This window comes from Ceratotherium simum, chromosome 18, assembly GCF_057802395.1.
Source record: "Ceratotherium simum simum isolate JZ-2026a chromosome 18, ASM5780239v1, whole genome shotgun sequence".
Lineage (NCBI taxonomy): Eukaryota > Metazoa > Chordata > Mammalia > Perissodactyla > Rhinocerotidae > Ceratotherium > Ceratotherium simum.
In genome coordinates, this window is record NC_141917.1 from 57,177,825 (window position 1) to 57,191,474 (window position 13,650).

General features: G+C 58.1%; 1 protein-coding gene across 2 annotated transcripts in view; it reads left to right on the forward strand.

Annotated features, from left to right (window-relative positions):
- The first annotated feature begins 4,490 nt into the window (after window positions 1-4,490).
- Window positions 4,491-13,650, forward strand: part of UNC13A (unc-13 homolog A) — a 52,550-nt gene continuing 43,390 nt past the window's right edge. For both annotated transcript variants that reach the window (XM_004422973.3, XM_087443577.1), the window contains exons 1-7: window positions 4,491-4,516; window positions 5,149-5,248; window positions 7,096-7,213; window positions 8,866-8,989; window positions 9,613-9,686; window positions 10,486-10,540; window positions 12,283-12,318. In XM_004422973.3, the coding sequence (XP_004423030.2) occupies window positions 5,244-5,248; window positions 7,096-7,213; window positions 8,866-8,989; window positions 9,613-9,686; window positions 10,486-10,540; window positions 12,283-12,318 (412 nt within the window). In that variant the 5' untranslated portion in view covers window positions 4,491-4,516; window positions 5,149-5,243. The remainder of the gene's footprint in view (window positions 4,517-5,148; window positions 5,249-7,095; window positions 7,214-8,865; window positions 8,990-9,612; window positions 9,687-10,485; window positions 10,541-12,282; window positions 12,319-13,650) is intronic.

Here is a 13,650-nt window from a genome sequence, read left to right on the forward strand (position 1 = left end):
GGGGCGGAGGGGGGGCGCACAAAAGAGGTGCCAAGTTCACTGGAGGAACACGGGCAGGGACGGAGAGTTCAGCACCGCGGACAGCGCAGGGAAGGCGATTACAGAACCGCGGACAGCGCCTGCGCCTCGGGGTCTGGGTCTCAGGGCAGGGCTGCTGGAGGAGGACATGACGCCATTCCGTCAGTGAACACTATTTGTGAGCACCTACTATGTGCCAAGCCTAGTTCTAAGTGGTGCTTGGTAGACAACAGGGACAGACACCCCTGTCGAGGAGCTTGGCGTGTTTGTTTCTCACACAGAGGCTTCATGTGGGCTGTGGCTCATTCTGTCCATGGACCGTGAGATGCATCTCCCTCAGACGCAAAGCCCGGGGCCAATGTCTTTATCACAAAGGCATGCCCGCCATCGACATCACATAGGAAACTACCAAGCGTCCTAGAATCTGTGTCTGAATTCTCTATGCTTCCCCCCATCCCCCTTGTAGTGTCTTCTGACACTCAGTGAGCGTGTCCTGCAGGGGGCTTTCAGACTGCTTCCCTTGATGGCGGGATCCTCTACTCCCCCAACCCCACCCCGGCCTGGCAGGCCACCGGCTAGGTGCTCCCGGACTGGAGCCCACCTCAGTTAGAGTCCAGGGCAGGCCAGGCTAGGGGCGCACTGAGAACCCAACCAAATAATAAAAACGATAGTGACACTAGTCATGTTAATGGTAATAATAATGGTAGTAATGATAGTGTAATAACGAAGATGCCAATAATGAGAAGATGAAAGGGGAGAGGGAGAAAGAGAAAGGAAGAAGAGGGGAGGCGGAAGGGGAGGAGAGGGAAGTGAAACCGGTGAGCCCTACCTCGCCCCATTTCCCGGATGCAGAAACTGAGACCCAGAGCGTGGCAGAGCCTGAGTTCCTGCTCCCGCCTCCACCGGTTCTGCCTTTGCCAGCATCTGCATCTGCCTGTGCAACCACGTTAATCACGCAGCGCTGACGGGGGCCCGGGAACGGCGGAGGCCGCGCAGGCTGCTGACCGGGCGTGACGCGGCGTCTCCTGGCGCCCGTCAGAGGGCCGGCGGTGGGTGCCTCCCCCAGCCGCACTCCCCGCCGTCACATCGCCCATGCCCTCTGCGCCCACGTTATAAAGAGTCTCGTTATAAATAGCCTCCTGCGTGTGACCAGGAGCTCGCCGGGAGGGGTGGCGCTTCCGCCCCGGTGACCCCGATACTGCAACCCGCCGTGAGCGGGGGAAGGTGGCAGGGCGGGGATGTGATGACGAAGGTGGTGAAGGCGACAGTGACAGGGTTCTGCTTACTGACGGGGAAGAGAGAGGAAGAGAGACTAGGTCCTTTCTCTGAGCCCCATGGGCCCCTCCCTGAGCCCCCTCCTTCCTCCAAGCTCTCTCCTCCCTGGACCCCTCCCCTGAGACCACCTGCCCCTCTGTGCCCCCTCCCTTGTTGCGTCCCCTCCCCCACCCTGAGCCTCCTCCGCCCTCAGAGCCCCCTTCTCTTAGTCCCACCCCTCCTCCCCATCCCCCATACCCCACGGTGAGCTCCCTACCCCCCTGAGACCTCCTCCCCACTCTGAGCCCCCTTCCCTGATTCCCCACACCCCTCTGGACCCCCTCTCTCACCCTGTGTCTCCCCCTCCTCCCTGTGAGTCCCCGATGATGAACATACCTTGGTCTCCTTACCCTGGACTCCCTGAAGGGTCCTGAGGACCTGAGCCTGGCCTCAGCTGTTGGAGCTAGGGCCCTCCAGCAACCCCCACTGCCGGTGGACCCCAACGAGCCCATTACCCTCTGGCTCACGGAGGCTTAGGGAGGAGGAAAGGGGGTAGACGGAGGGAGTGGGGACCAGAGAGACAGAGATAGAGGGAGAAGGGAAGGAGAGACAGAAAGACAATGACAGAGTGGAGAGAAACAACTGGAAGGAGGGAGACAGGGAGACCCTCCCTCCAGAGGAGAGGATGGAGGACAGTCCTTGGTGGACTGGCTGTCCCTCTCAGCCCTGTCTCTGGTCTGTAAAAAGGGAACGCAGAGCAGGAGCTGCAGGGTGGGGCCCACTCCTCGGATCCCCCCAGGGCCTGGCACCTACCGCCCTCAGGGTCCCCCTTCAACTTTTCTCTCCTACTTCTGCCTCTCGTGTCCGCAGCGTCTCCCCTGCCTGCCCTCCCTGCTGGAAATCTGTGTTTCTCTCTCTTCTGTCTCTCTGTGTCTCTGACTCTCATGTCTTGTTATCCCCTATCCCCCTACTTCTTCCTCCCTCCTTTTCACTTCTCTCCCCATGTTGGTCCCTCTGTGTGTGTACCTTTCAGCCTCTGTCTGTGTCTCTCCCTCCTGCTGGGCACAGTCCTAAGTGCTCCAGGGGTGAGGGGCTGGGGGGTGAGCTCCCTGTGTGCTGGGTGGGGCTGAGGGTATGAGAAAGGGTCAGTGGGACAGAGGCTGAGCATATGTCCAGAGAGGGGCCTTTGCACAAGTAGTCATGTACCTTGAGTGGGAAAGTGAGGAAGACAGGACATGGTGACAGATTTTGGGTGTGGGGGAAAGAAACAGAGGGGGGAGAGAGAGAGAGAGAGAGAGAAGGCCAGGCCTAGAAAAACAGGGAGAGATAGAGACAGAGATGGAATAAGGCAGAGATGGAAGCCCAGAGAGGGGGGTTCACTTGCCCGCAGTCACACAGCACCATAAGTGGAACCCAGCTCCACCTGACCGCACGCTGAACCCGTGCCCACCTCTCCAGTGCCCAGCCAGGGCTCCATCTGCGCCCCACTTCCCAAATCCAGACCCAAGTGTGAAGGGGGTGATGCCCAGTCCGTTTGCATTTACGGGTCTTTTCGGGGGAGGTTGGTGTTGGCATCGTAAGGTGCTTGTTCCCTCTCCTGCTCTGAAACTTTGGGGAGCTCACTCAGTGCTTCTGGGCATCAACCCCCCACTCACTCCCACACACGCACATGCACACTGCCTGTCTGTGCTGGGAACAAACAGTATTTACTGACAAGTGTTTAGAGTCCGCCCCCCGCCGCTTCCCTGCCGTGATGGGAATTCTCTCATCGTGGGCTCCATTCAGGTGCTTTTTCGAGACAGAAAGTCAAGTGATGGAGGCCGAGATGCCAGCTGGAGATGGGAGGCCGAAGCATTTGCCCAGAAAAAGACCAAACTTGACTCTCAAAAGAGAAAAAAGAACAGAAACACAGTTCTGTTTCTAGGAATTTATCTTTCAACTTACTTGCACACACTCTTCAAGACATACTGAGAAACAAAGCTTCTCAGAGGGCACAGGAGGCTGTCCTTTGTGCAGGAAATGGAATCCCGTGCCTGTGCGTGCGACTGCCGAGGCCCGGGCTGTCTCCCCAGGTCCACAGGGGCTGGTCGTGTGCCCGCGAGGGAGGGTGGGCGCTGGCGTGGAATGAGCCTTATTATTGTATCATCTTTGCCTGCTTTGGATTTTATAAAATGTGCATGTATTGCCTATGCAAATGAAAATATTCATTTGAAAAGGAAAAAGGGAAAGAAATTCGGAGAGCTGGAGAAGAGGGTTCTGTTGGGAGCACGTTTTGGTTGGGGGTGGAGAGGGAATGGTGGAGAGAGACGTTGGGTGCAGCTGCATGGTGCCAGAGATGTTGACAGTGAAAGTTTAATATCCTGGGAGAAAAGCCAGAGGAGAATTTCTTTGAATCACCCGGGGCTGTGGGGTTATGTGAAACCTGAGAAACTGGACCGCAGGGGCCCTGAAATCTACTCGGGTTACGCTTTTCACAGGCGCGTTGGGCTAGACAAGCTCTAACCACCTCCCGGCCAGTTCTGGGACGTCTCTACGTGCACGATGGAGCCAGCTCTCTGGGCTGTTCTGTTCCACCTCGCCAGTCGCCTTTGAGCACTGGACCCCAAACCCTGGGAGCATTTGGTAGGACAGAATGAGCTGGACAATTAGAGGAGAAGTCTCTCTAGCTTGACAGGGGAGTGGGGCCGTTGGAGCTTGTCCTTCTCTTCTCTGCTCCCCTCTCCTCTTCCCCAACTCACCTCCTCCCTCTGTGCAATCCTGGAGGGCTTCCTGTGGGAGGCCTCTCCTGCCACCTGCCCAGCTCCTTCTTTTGAATCTTGTTCAATTGTGGGTAAAGGCACAGCTCAGGGTGGTGGGGGGAGCTTAGGGAGTGGGGAGTCTGATGGGGAGGCGGAGGGGCAGGGACTGCTCCCAGGGTCCAAATCCCCTTCCGCCCCTAGATCTGCCTGTGCGCGCCCGTCTGACTCTTCTCTCTCCCCCTCTCATCCCTGCCTCCTTCCTCTCCTTGTTGTTCCTCCTCTCCTGGTCTCTTTTCTCTGTCTCTGATTTCACCTCTGTCTTTATCTTGGTTTTTTTTCCATTTGGTCTCTCTGTCTCTTTTGCGCTCTATCTTTGCCTCGCTCTTATCTCTGTCTCTTTCTTTCTGTGTCTCTCTCCTCCTGCCTCTCTCTCCCCACCCCCTGTCTCCCTTCCCTGTCTCTGTCTCTCTCCACAGTCAAAAAAGCCAAGTTTGATGGTGCCCAAGGTAAGTGGTCTCTATTCCTGCCCTGTCCTATGTTGTCTGTCTGTCTGTCTGTCTGACCATCTCTGGGAGAGACCGGGGAGGGGGGCTGAGCCAGTGAAGTGTCTCTACGTCTGCTGACCATCGCGGGGCGTATCAGACTTGGCCTGGGCTCCAGCAGTCTCCCTTGGCCCCCTGGGAGACCCCAGGGGGTGGGGCTCACCCTGAGCCAGTGGCCCTTCCCAGGACCCTAAGAAACAAGGTGGGGACTTTTTGATCAGGCTACACGTGGGAAAACTGAGGCTCAGAGAGGTGAGGGGAGTTTCTTATACTCAATTTTGTTCACTTCTCTGGGGCCTCAGTCTTCCCAGCTGAAAACTAAGGCTATTGAACGTGGTCATTTTTAAGCAGCAGAATTAGGCATCGCCAAGTTCCATGCACCGAGTCCCTGCACCAAGGCCCCTCCCTGGTGCTCAGAGGCTGGCGGGGGCACTGGGGGCTGGCCTTGGGGGCAGGCACAGAAGCGGAGCAGTATGTTGGACCTGGGGCGGCGCCAAGCACACGCAGCCCCTGGGGGATCACAGTGGGTCTGGAGCTTGGGACGGTGTCTGGGGGGTGCGCAACCCTTGCCCTGACCTCTGTTCTCACCACCGCAGAGAAATTCCACACGTACGTGAGCCTGAAGGTGCAGAATGTCAAGAGCACGACCGTCGCCGTGCGGGGCAGCCAGCCCAGCTGGGAGCAGGACTTCATGTTGTGAGTCCCCGGGCCAGCCCCAGCCGCACAGCCCACCCCGGCTCAGTCTGGCCCCTCGCTGGTCCGTGGGGCGGAGCCGCACAGCCAGCTGTCGTCTGAGACTCCCCTCCCTCCCCCTCGGCCCAGCGTCCAGGTCCAGCCGTCAGCTTTGCCTCCAAAGCTCTTCCCTTTATCTCGAGGCCCCCAGCCAAGTCCCCGCTGCCTGCCAGCCTCGCCCTGGCCTCCTGCTGACATCTGCCTCCCGCAATCTGTGCTCCTTCAGGCAGCCAGGGGCATATTTTTCAAACTGCAAATCACATCCTGTCACTCTCCAAACTTGCCCACGGCTCGTGGCTTGTCAACCTTAGAATAAAACCCACACGCCTCCCCCCAGCCAACCCTCCCAGACCCCGCCCCTGGCACCTCCTAACAGTGTCTCCCTCCATCTCTCCCAGTTCACCTGCCGCAGCCACGCCCACCTCTGCACCATTCCTCCAACAAGTCCAGCTTGTTCCTGCCCCGGGGCCTTTGCACTTGCTCCTCTCTCTCCTTCCTTCCCCCCCCAACTGGCTCTTTTTTGACCTTCAGGTCTCAGCTGTGTCACCTCCTCAGGGAAGCTCTCCCTGACGGCCACCCCAAGATGCAATTGAAGAGTAATTTCAGACCTTGCCACCAATTGTCATTTTAGTCATTTGTGTCATTTTTTGACACATTTCTGGCCCTACCCTCAGAGTGTGAGCTCCAGGAGGGTAGGGCCCAGTTGGTCTCTGTCCCCACTGTGACCTCCATGCCAAGCACATGGCCTGGCCCACAGTAGGTGCGCAATAAATATTCGCATAATAACTGAATGAATTCATGACCTGGACCCTCCCTTCAACCTGGAGCCCCCGGGGCCTCATATGACGTCCCGTCTACTCTGATGATGGTCCAAAGCTTGCTCCGTGCCCTCTTCTGAGGTTGTGATTACGTCATTTTGCCCACGACCCCAGGAGGAAGGGTGCTATTGTAATCCTCATTTTACAGATAAAGAAACAGGGCCAGAGAGGCAAAGCCGCCTGGTCAGTGTCCCACAGCCTGTATCTAGCAGAGCTGGGATTTGGCCCTGCGCAGAGCCCGGCTGGGGACAGTCGGTAGTGAAGGCCACGAGAGAACCAAGAGCTGGGGTCCTGGAGCAGAGGGGCTTCTGGAGAAGAAGGGAGGAGCTGGCCCTGCAATTCTAGGGAAGATGTGAGGGGGGAGGTACAGGGTGGTCCCCAACTCTCCAAAAGCCAGTTACTGGATGACCAGGTCAGTCAACAGATACATTCAGGGATAACATTCCTTCAGATAAATCTTTGGTAACTTCAGTGAATGGACGTTCACTAAGGTTTTCCCCCAAATCTGCAAATTTGCAGGGTGGGGCCTTCAGGGACGGTGCTTAGAGGGGAGATCATCTCGTGCTCAGGAGGATCCCCATTTGACCGGATAGAGATGACATGGGGAGGGATGGAGGCCCTGAGTGCCCTTATGCTGGGGTACTGGGGAGCCATGGAGGGTGTGTGAACCTCTTCCTTGCTTAGCCAGCGTTCTCAGGGTCTGAGGGCTTGAGGAAGACCAGGCGAGTTGGGGGGCAGGAGATATGTGAGATCTGTCCCCACTCCTTCCCTACCAGCCTGGAACCCTGGTTCTGCTGTGATACCCTGAGCATGTCACTTAGTCCTCTGGCCTCAGTTTCCCCTCTGTGAAACAAGAGCCACTGTGTTACCCTCCAGTCTAGGATTCACGGGTCTGGGTTTGAACTCCAGTTGGCCGTGTATCCTAATGCGAGGGAACCGGCTGTCTGCGTCTCACCCCTCACTCTTGCCCCTCCTGCCCCTCCCCCTCCACAGCGAGATTAACCGCCTGGATTTGGGACTGACGGTGGAGGTGTGGAACAAGGGTCTCATCTGGGACACCATGGTGGGCACCGTGTGGATCCCCTTGCGGACCATCCGCCAGTCCAATGAAGTGAGTGGTGGACTGAAGGCTGGGGAGGAGTCCCTGGGAGGGGCCCAGAGGCCAGTGGCATAAACAAGATGGATATTTATCTCCATCCCCTGGGAATGTTTGGGTGGATATCTGCGGCTGTGGTGGCGGCTCCAAAGTCACCAGGGTCTAAACTCCTTCCATCTTGTTGCTCTGCCTTTCTCCCCTTGTGGCTTCTACCTCATGGCCCAGGATGGCTGCTGGGGGATCACCATTATATCTGCATTCCCATTAGGGGAGGGAAAGGTGGCAAGGGAGGGAGTTGCCCTCCTCGTTAAGGGCCCAACCCGGAAGCTGCTCATGGTACTTCATTCATATCCCATTGGCCAGAACTTAGTCATGTGGCCCCACCTAGCCACAAGGGAGTCTGGGAAATGTAGTCTTCAGCTGCATAGCCCTGGGCCCAGCTAAAAATGTATTCCTATAAAAGAGAGGAGAAGGGACATTGTGGGCAATTAGCACTTTTTGCAGAGAGCAGGCTCCACCCGCCCTGAAGACACCAGAAGGGAACCTCGGCCTCCTCTCTGGCCTCCACTCTGCCTCGCTATGCTGAGCCCAGCAGGGTCTTCCTACCTGGGGACCCTTTCCTGCCCTCCCCACCCATCTCCCTTGGCACCCGCCCATGTTGCCAGCCGTATCTCCCCCCACACCCACACCCCAACCCACATGCCTTACAGGCCCGAAGATGGCCTCTGACCCTTCGCATATGCTGTTCTCTGGGCTTTGAGTGTCCCTTCCATCACCATCTTAGCCCGGTTCCCATGCCCTCCCCTCCAGGAAGCCCTCCCTAACTTCCCTCTGGATTCCTCAGCCCCTTTCCCTCCCTCTGGCCTCGCCCTGGTCTCAGGGCTGGGGGAATCTGCGTTAGGCTTTGTCTCCTGTGACTGACGTTCCTCAGAGGCCTCCTGGGGTCCTGACACAGCCCCGCACGGACCAGACAGAGAGGAGACGCCAGAGTGAATGAATGAATGGAGAGGGAGGAAATGGGGGCCATAGTCCAAGCAAGTGAATCCAAAAGGAAGCGTTGAGGACGACCCACAATTTTCTCAGTGACCCCTCCAAGTGGGAGGGAGGCTTGGTCACCTGGGGCAGCAGTGACCCGTGGAGCGGACCCTGGACTACCACTCTCACCCCTGCCAGTCTCTCTCTGGGACTGCAGAAAGCAGATTCTGCAGGTCATCTTTCTCATTTGAGAGAAGAAGAAACTGAGGTTCAGCGTGAACCCCACCTACTCAAGGGCTCATGTCCCTGAATCAAGAGGGACTGGTTCTTTCACTTGGGGGGGTTTCCTCCCTGGATGGTGGGAAAATCAGGGCTTCTATCTGAAGCTGGGGCCACCTAAACCCTCATCAGGGATGAGAAGTGGCTGTGTAAGGCTGTGACCGCCCCTGCCTGACCCCGCAGGACCCACTCTCTGGGTCCTTGCCTCTGGGTTCCCCATGTTGCCCTGGACTGGGGCCTTCCCTCTGAGTCTCAGTTTCCTCTTCTGTAAAGTGGCGCTGTGACCCTTGCTCTCGGGGTCGGGGTGAGGTGGGGAGGGGAGACACCTCGCGTGGGAGCAGGGGGCCTGCTGGCTGGCGTGCAGCAGATGTCTGATCCAGCCCCCTCAAGCAGGACCTGCCCCTGCCCCCCAGGAGGGCCCTGGAGAGTGGCTGACACTGGACTCGCAGGTGGTCATGGCGGACAGTGAGATCTGCGGCACCAAGGACCCCACCTTCCACCGCATCCTCCTTGACACCCGCTTCGAGCTACCGTTGGGTAAGGGGGGGACGCTCTCCAAGTCCCAGGAGAACTGCCAGGCCTGAGTGGTCCAGACGACCCTTCATGCCAAGGATGAGGTGTCCTCTCCGCAGAGGACTTTCCTGGGTGGCAGCAAGTCAGCAGAGACACGTGCCTGCCACGTGCAGAGCACGCCCAGCTCCTGCAGGCCACCAACGGGCAGCAGATGCTTCTCGACCCACAGGGCTCAGGTCTGAGCTGTCCTGGCTGGTCCTTGGTGAGGGCTTAGGCTGCAGGGGTGAGCAGGGAACGGGAGGAGAGACAGAGACAGAGGAGCAGAGAGAGACATAGAGATGTAGAGATAAACAGAGGCAGAGGCACAGAGAGGCCTCCCCTCCTCTCTTGGAAGCAGCTCGCTCCTGTCCACATCACCCTTCCAAGAACTCGCGGCTTCCCTGCGCGTGGAATGCTGGGGTGCGTGTCCTCGCCCATCCTCCACTGCTCCCAAGGCTGCTGTGGAGGGGGAGACTCGGGGTGTTGCCTGTCCTCTCTTCCTCTCCCCCTGCCCACCCGAGACCCGCCCGCAGGCCTGCGGGGTGCACTGATGGAGGCTGAGGGGCAGGGAGGGGCTTCCAGGCCCACAGCCGGGGCTCTGCTTGCAGACATCCCTGAGGAGGAGGCGCGCTACTGGGCCAAGAAGCTGGAGCAGCTGAACGCCCTGCGGGGCCAGGACGAGGTGGGCGTTGGGGTGGGGCTCTCCTCTTCCTGTGTCTGGCTCTCTTTGTCTCCCCACGTCCTCTGTTCTCTCTCTCTGCTTGTCTCTCCCTGTGTCTGTGTCTCTATCTCTTTGTAACCCGACTAAATCAGCGACCCGTGTGGTCCAGTGTCAAAGCTGTGATGTCACCAAGGAACATACAGGCCGCCGCCAACGTAGTGATTTCAGTCACCTTAAGTTCTGCATTTGCCAGATACCCTCAAGGGGATGCAGGGGCCCTGCAGCAGTTCTGACGCCCCTCTCTGCCCTACACACCTCAACTCCTCAAGTCACACTTGCAGCTTTCCTAAAAGCTCCCCTCCTCCACCAGCCCTGGCCCGTTACCTCTGTTCCCCCATGCCACCCCTTCTGCCGGGGTCTGCATCGTCACAGCGCAAGGACCCCGTGTGGCTCTGCAGTCTCCGGAAGGCGAGACCAGGACACTCTTAGTGGAAGGTGGGGTGGGGCAGCACACGTGGTGGTAACTTCTGTCCAACCTCCTCTCTCTTCTCTCTTCAGCTGCCTCCCCTCAGTTCTCTCTTCCCTCTCTGTTTCTGTCCCTCATCTGCGTCTCTTTTTCTTTTTTCTGTCTCTGCTTCTCGCCATCTGTGTGTGTCTCTCCCTCTTTCTCTCTCTCTCTGTGGATTCCTGCGTCCTTCTCTTCCAGAGGCAGAGGACTGGGAGGCAGGGGGAGTCAGGATGAACAGGACAGAGGACCGTCCTGGTGCCCTGGCATCTGGCCTCCCCTGAGAGGAACCCTCCCTCCTTCCCTCCTCCTCAGTATTCGTTCCAAGATGAGCAGGACAGGCCTCTCCCCGTCCCCAGCAACCAGTGTTGTAAGTACCTCTCCATCCCTCCCTGGGCATCGGCTGACCCCTCGTCCCCTTCCCACAACCTTCCTGTCTGCGGTTCGCTGCCCTCCAGAAGTACGGGTCCTCAGCGGCACCGTGCCTGCTCACAGTGTAGTGGAGAGGAGAGACACCTGGGCCTTGGGGTTGAGTCCCGCCTCGCTGTGCGGCCTCAGGCACGCCAGCGTCCCTGTCTTCGAGACGGGGCATCTCACAGCCCCCTTACTCTGAGGGGACCCAGGACGTCTGGAGGCTTGGAAAACACTTTGCAGACTCTTCAGTTCCATTTATCAGATCCTGTCTGAGGGCCTGTAACTTTCATGGGGCCAACACAGACCCCCAAGCAGCCCACAGCCACATGTGCAGACAGACACTGCCAGGCAGTCCTGCCAACACACACACAGTAGGCTCACGTGCGGCGGACGAAGGCTCAAAAAGTCATCCATTCTCGTAGAGGAAGAGACTGAGGCCCAGGAGGAGAAGCGACTGGCCCAGGCCACACGCCGGGCGGGAGGCAGAGCCTGGACTTGAACCCAGGTCTGAGGGGCTCCCAGCTGGTTTCTCTTGCCCTTGCACTACGTCTGTTCATCATGATGATGCCCACGGTCCTCCACCTACCGCCCTCCCTCAGGGCTGGAGTTTTCAGAGCGTTTATTCTCCCTGGCCCTCTGGACACTCAGATGCACCCAGACCAGGTCTTCTTGGGCCAAGGAGCTGTCCCTCCCCAAAGCACCCTCCGAGCCCTCCAGAGTGGGGAGGAAGCAACATACCACAGTCTCAGGGCAGAACCCCTCATGACACTGCCCCCACCCACCCGCCGCCCTCCTTCTGCTTCTGCCTCTGCTTCCCTGCCCTCCTTTCCTGCCCTCTCACAGTCTCCCCTGTGCCGGTTGTCCCCCCACATGCCCAGGATGGTGACGATGGAGCCTGGTGGGGGCGGGGCTGGGGGACTGCAGGTGGGGACCCAGTTCCTGCACGAACTTGGGGTGTGATATCGAGAAAGTCCCCGACTGGAACTGCCGCCCCCTCCACAGTGAATGGGGTCATTGGAGGTTGTGGTGGGGGCAGGAGCAGAAGAGAAGGGGCACCGGAGCAGGTGGGCTGAAGGAGGGCTGGGTTTGGTTCGGGAATGGAGATCCATATCCAGCATTTACCTCTGCGTCCTCTGGGGGCGCTGCCTCATCCCCTTTTCAAGGAGAAGGCAGCCATGGGTCAGAGGGCTCAGGATTCTGGCCCAAGATGCCAGGTGCTGGGAATGAGGGGCGAAGATGTGGTTCTCTCCCCGGCCCTGAGGCTCAGACGCTGTGTGACTTTAGGTTGCTCACTCCACCTCTCTGAGCCCTGTTTCTTCACCTGTAAAATGAGCAGAATGATAAAAACCCACCCAACAGGGACTTCAAAATTTAGGATGTCCAGTTTGGTTGTTCTTTTCTTATCCACGAGATGGGGCAGGGAAGGCGTGGATAACGCTGACCGCAAATTTCAGAGTTGTAAAATCCTGGCCTAAATGCCCCCTTTGTTACTTCCTGGCTGAGCTGTGGCCTTGTGCAAAAACACAGGGATATCCCACCTTCCTCCCAAGGTGGTGAGTGAAGGCAACAGTGATGCTCGAGGAGGATGCTTCTGGAGTGGGAGGAGGAGATGGGGAGAATGAGGAGGATGGGGGAGCCCCCCTCCGAGTGTCCCCACCGCCTGCTCCCTTTTATTGTCTCTGCCCTTTCTCTTTGTAGGCAACTGGAATTATTTTGGCTGGGGTGAGCAGCAGAGTAAGTACCTGCTTGGTGTTCTGGGAGGCCGCGGGGAGGTGGGTGCCTCGGGGATCCTGAGGCCCCGCCCCACCATGCAGGGGAGCAGGGAGCCTGTGGCTGGCACACTGGCGCCAGAGGACTGGCAAGACCCCTCTCGTGCCCTCCTGCCCTGGCTACTGACGTCTGCTCTGGGGTCCTGCCCTGTCTGGTGGGGAGTGGGCACTGCCACTGGGGTGGGGGATTCCCCCGAAAGGAGCGGGCACTTAGATGGCGCTGGGATCCCCCCCTACTCCCCATGTGTAACCTGTCTCCTCCTGTGGCTCCCTTCTCTTCTGTCTTCCCACCTTCCTCCTCCCCCGGAAACGGGCCCCAGTGTCACGCAGCGGTGACGGGTAGGGAGGGGAGAGGGTCTCAGAGCAGCTGGGGAGGGACCCCAGGCAGATGTCACTCCCGAGACCTCAGCTCCCAAGGCCCCCCGCCACACACACACCCCTTCCTCCAATTTGCCCCCAGGGAAGAACACAAGCCACCCCCCAAATTGGATGCCCATTTTTCTATCTAAGGAATAGCTCCCTTTCCCCCACATCTTGCCCCTGCGGAGAAACCCAGTCGCCTAGTCTGAGCAGGAGCCGGCCTCCTCCCCTCTCCTCCGCAAGCTGGGGGTCCTCCACCCTACCCCACGTCCCATGGAGCGGCTGCACCGGCCCCTCCAGCACCCAGGACACTGCTGACAAATACTTTGATCCCAAACCATTTGTCAGAAACAAGTCAGACAGAAGCCAGTTGAGCCTGCATGGGCATTTGGCAGACAAGAAGACTTGGTAACAACTGGTTTGCCACAAACAAACAATACAGTCAAAACAAAGACACTTTTGGTTAAAACCGATTTGGCAAAAGCTGATAATTGAGTTGAGAAGAGCAAAGGCGAGCGGGCCCAGAGCAGGCCGTTCCGTCACCGCAAAAGTGGCTGCAAACGACTTACCGGAAGCAGCAATTTGGTCAAAGACTATTTGGTAAAAAGCAGAGTCTGGACAAAAGCAAAAAGATCCAATAGAAAGCAGTTTGCCCCCAAACTGACAATGTGTCAGAAAAGAGTGAATTTGGGGAATGCGCACACAGCCTTGCGCCATTTGGTTGGAAACATCGGAGCCCAGTTGAGGGCAACTTGGTAGAAAGAATGTCGATTTGGCTGAAGACTACAGACCCAGATTACTGGGTAGAAAGCAAGTTGGTCACAGGGGCAATTTGGTGACATTGACAAAGTGTCCCGGCTTTCGTGGGAGAAGAGCCCCCACGTCAGGCCTTCCCAGCATCACAGTCCCACCCGATCTCGAGGATCCGACTCGAGGA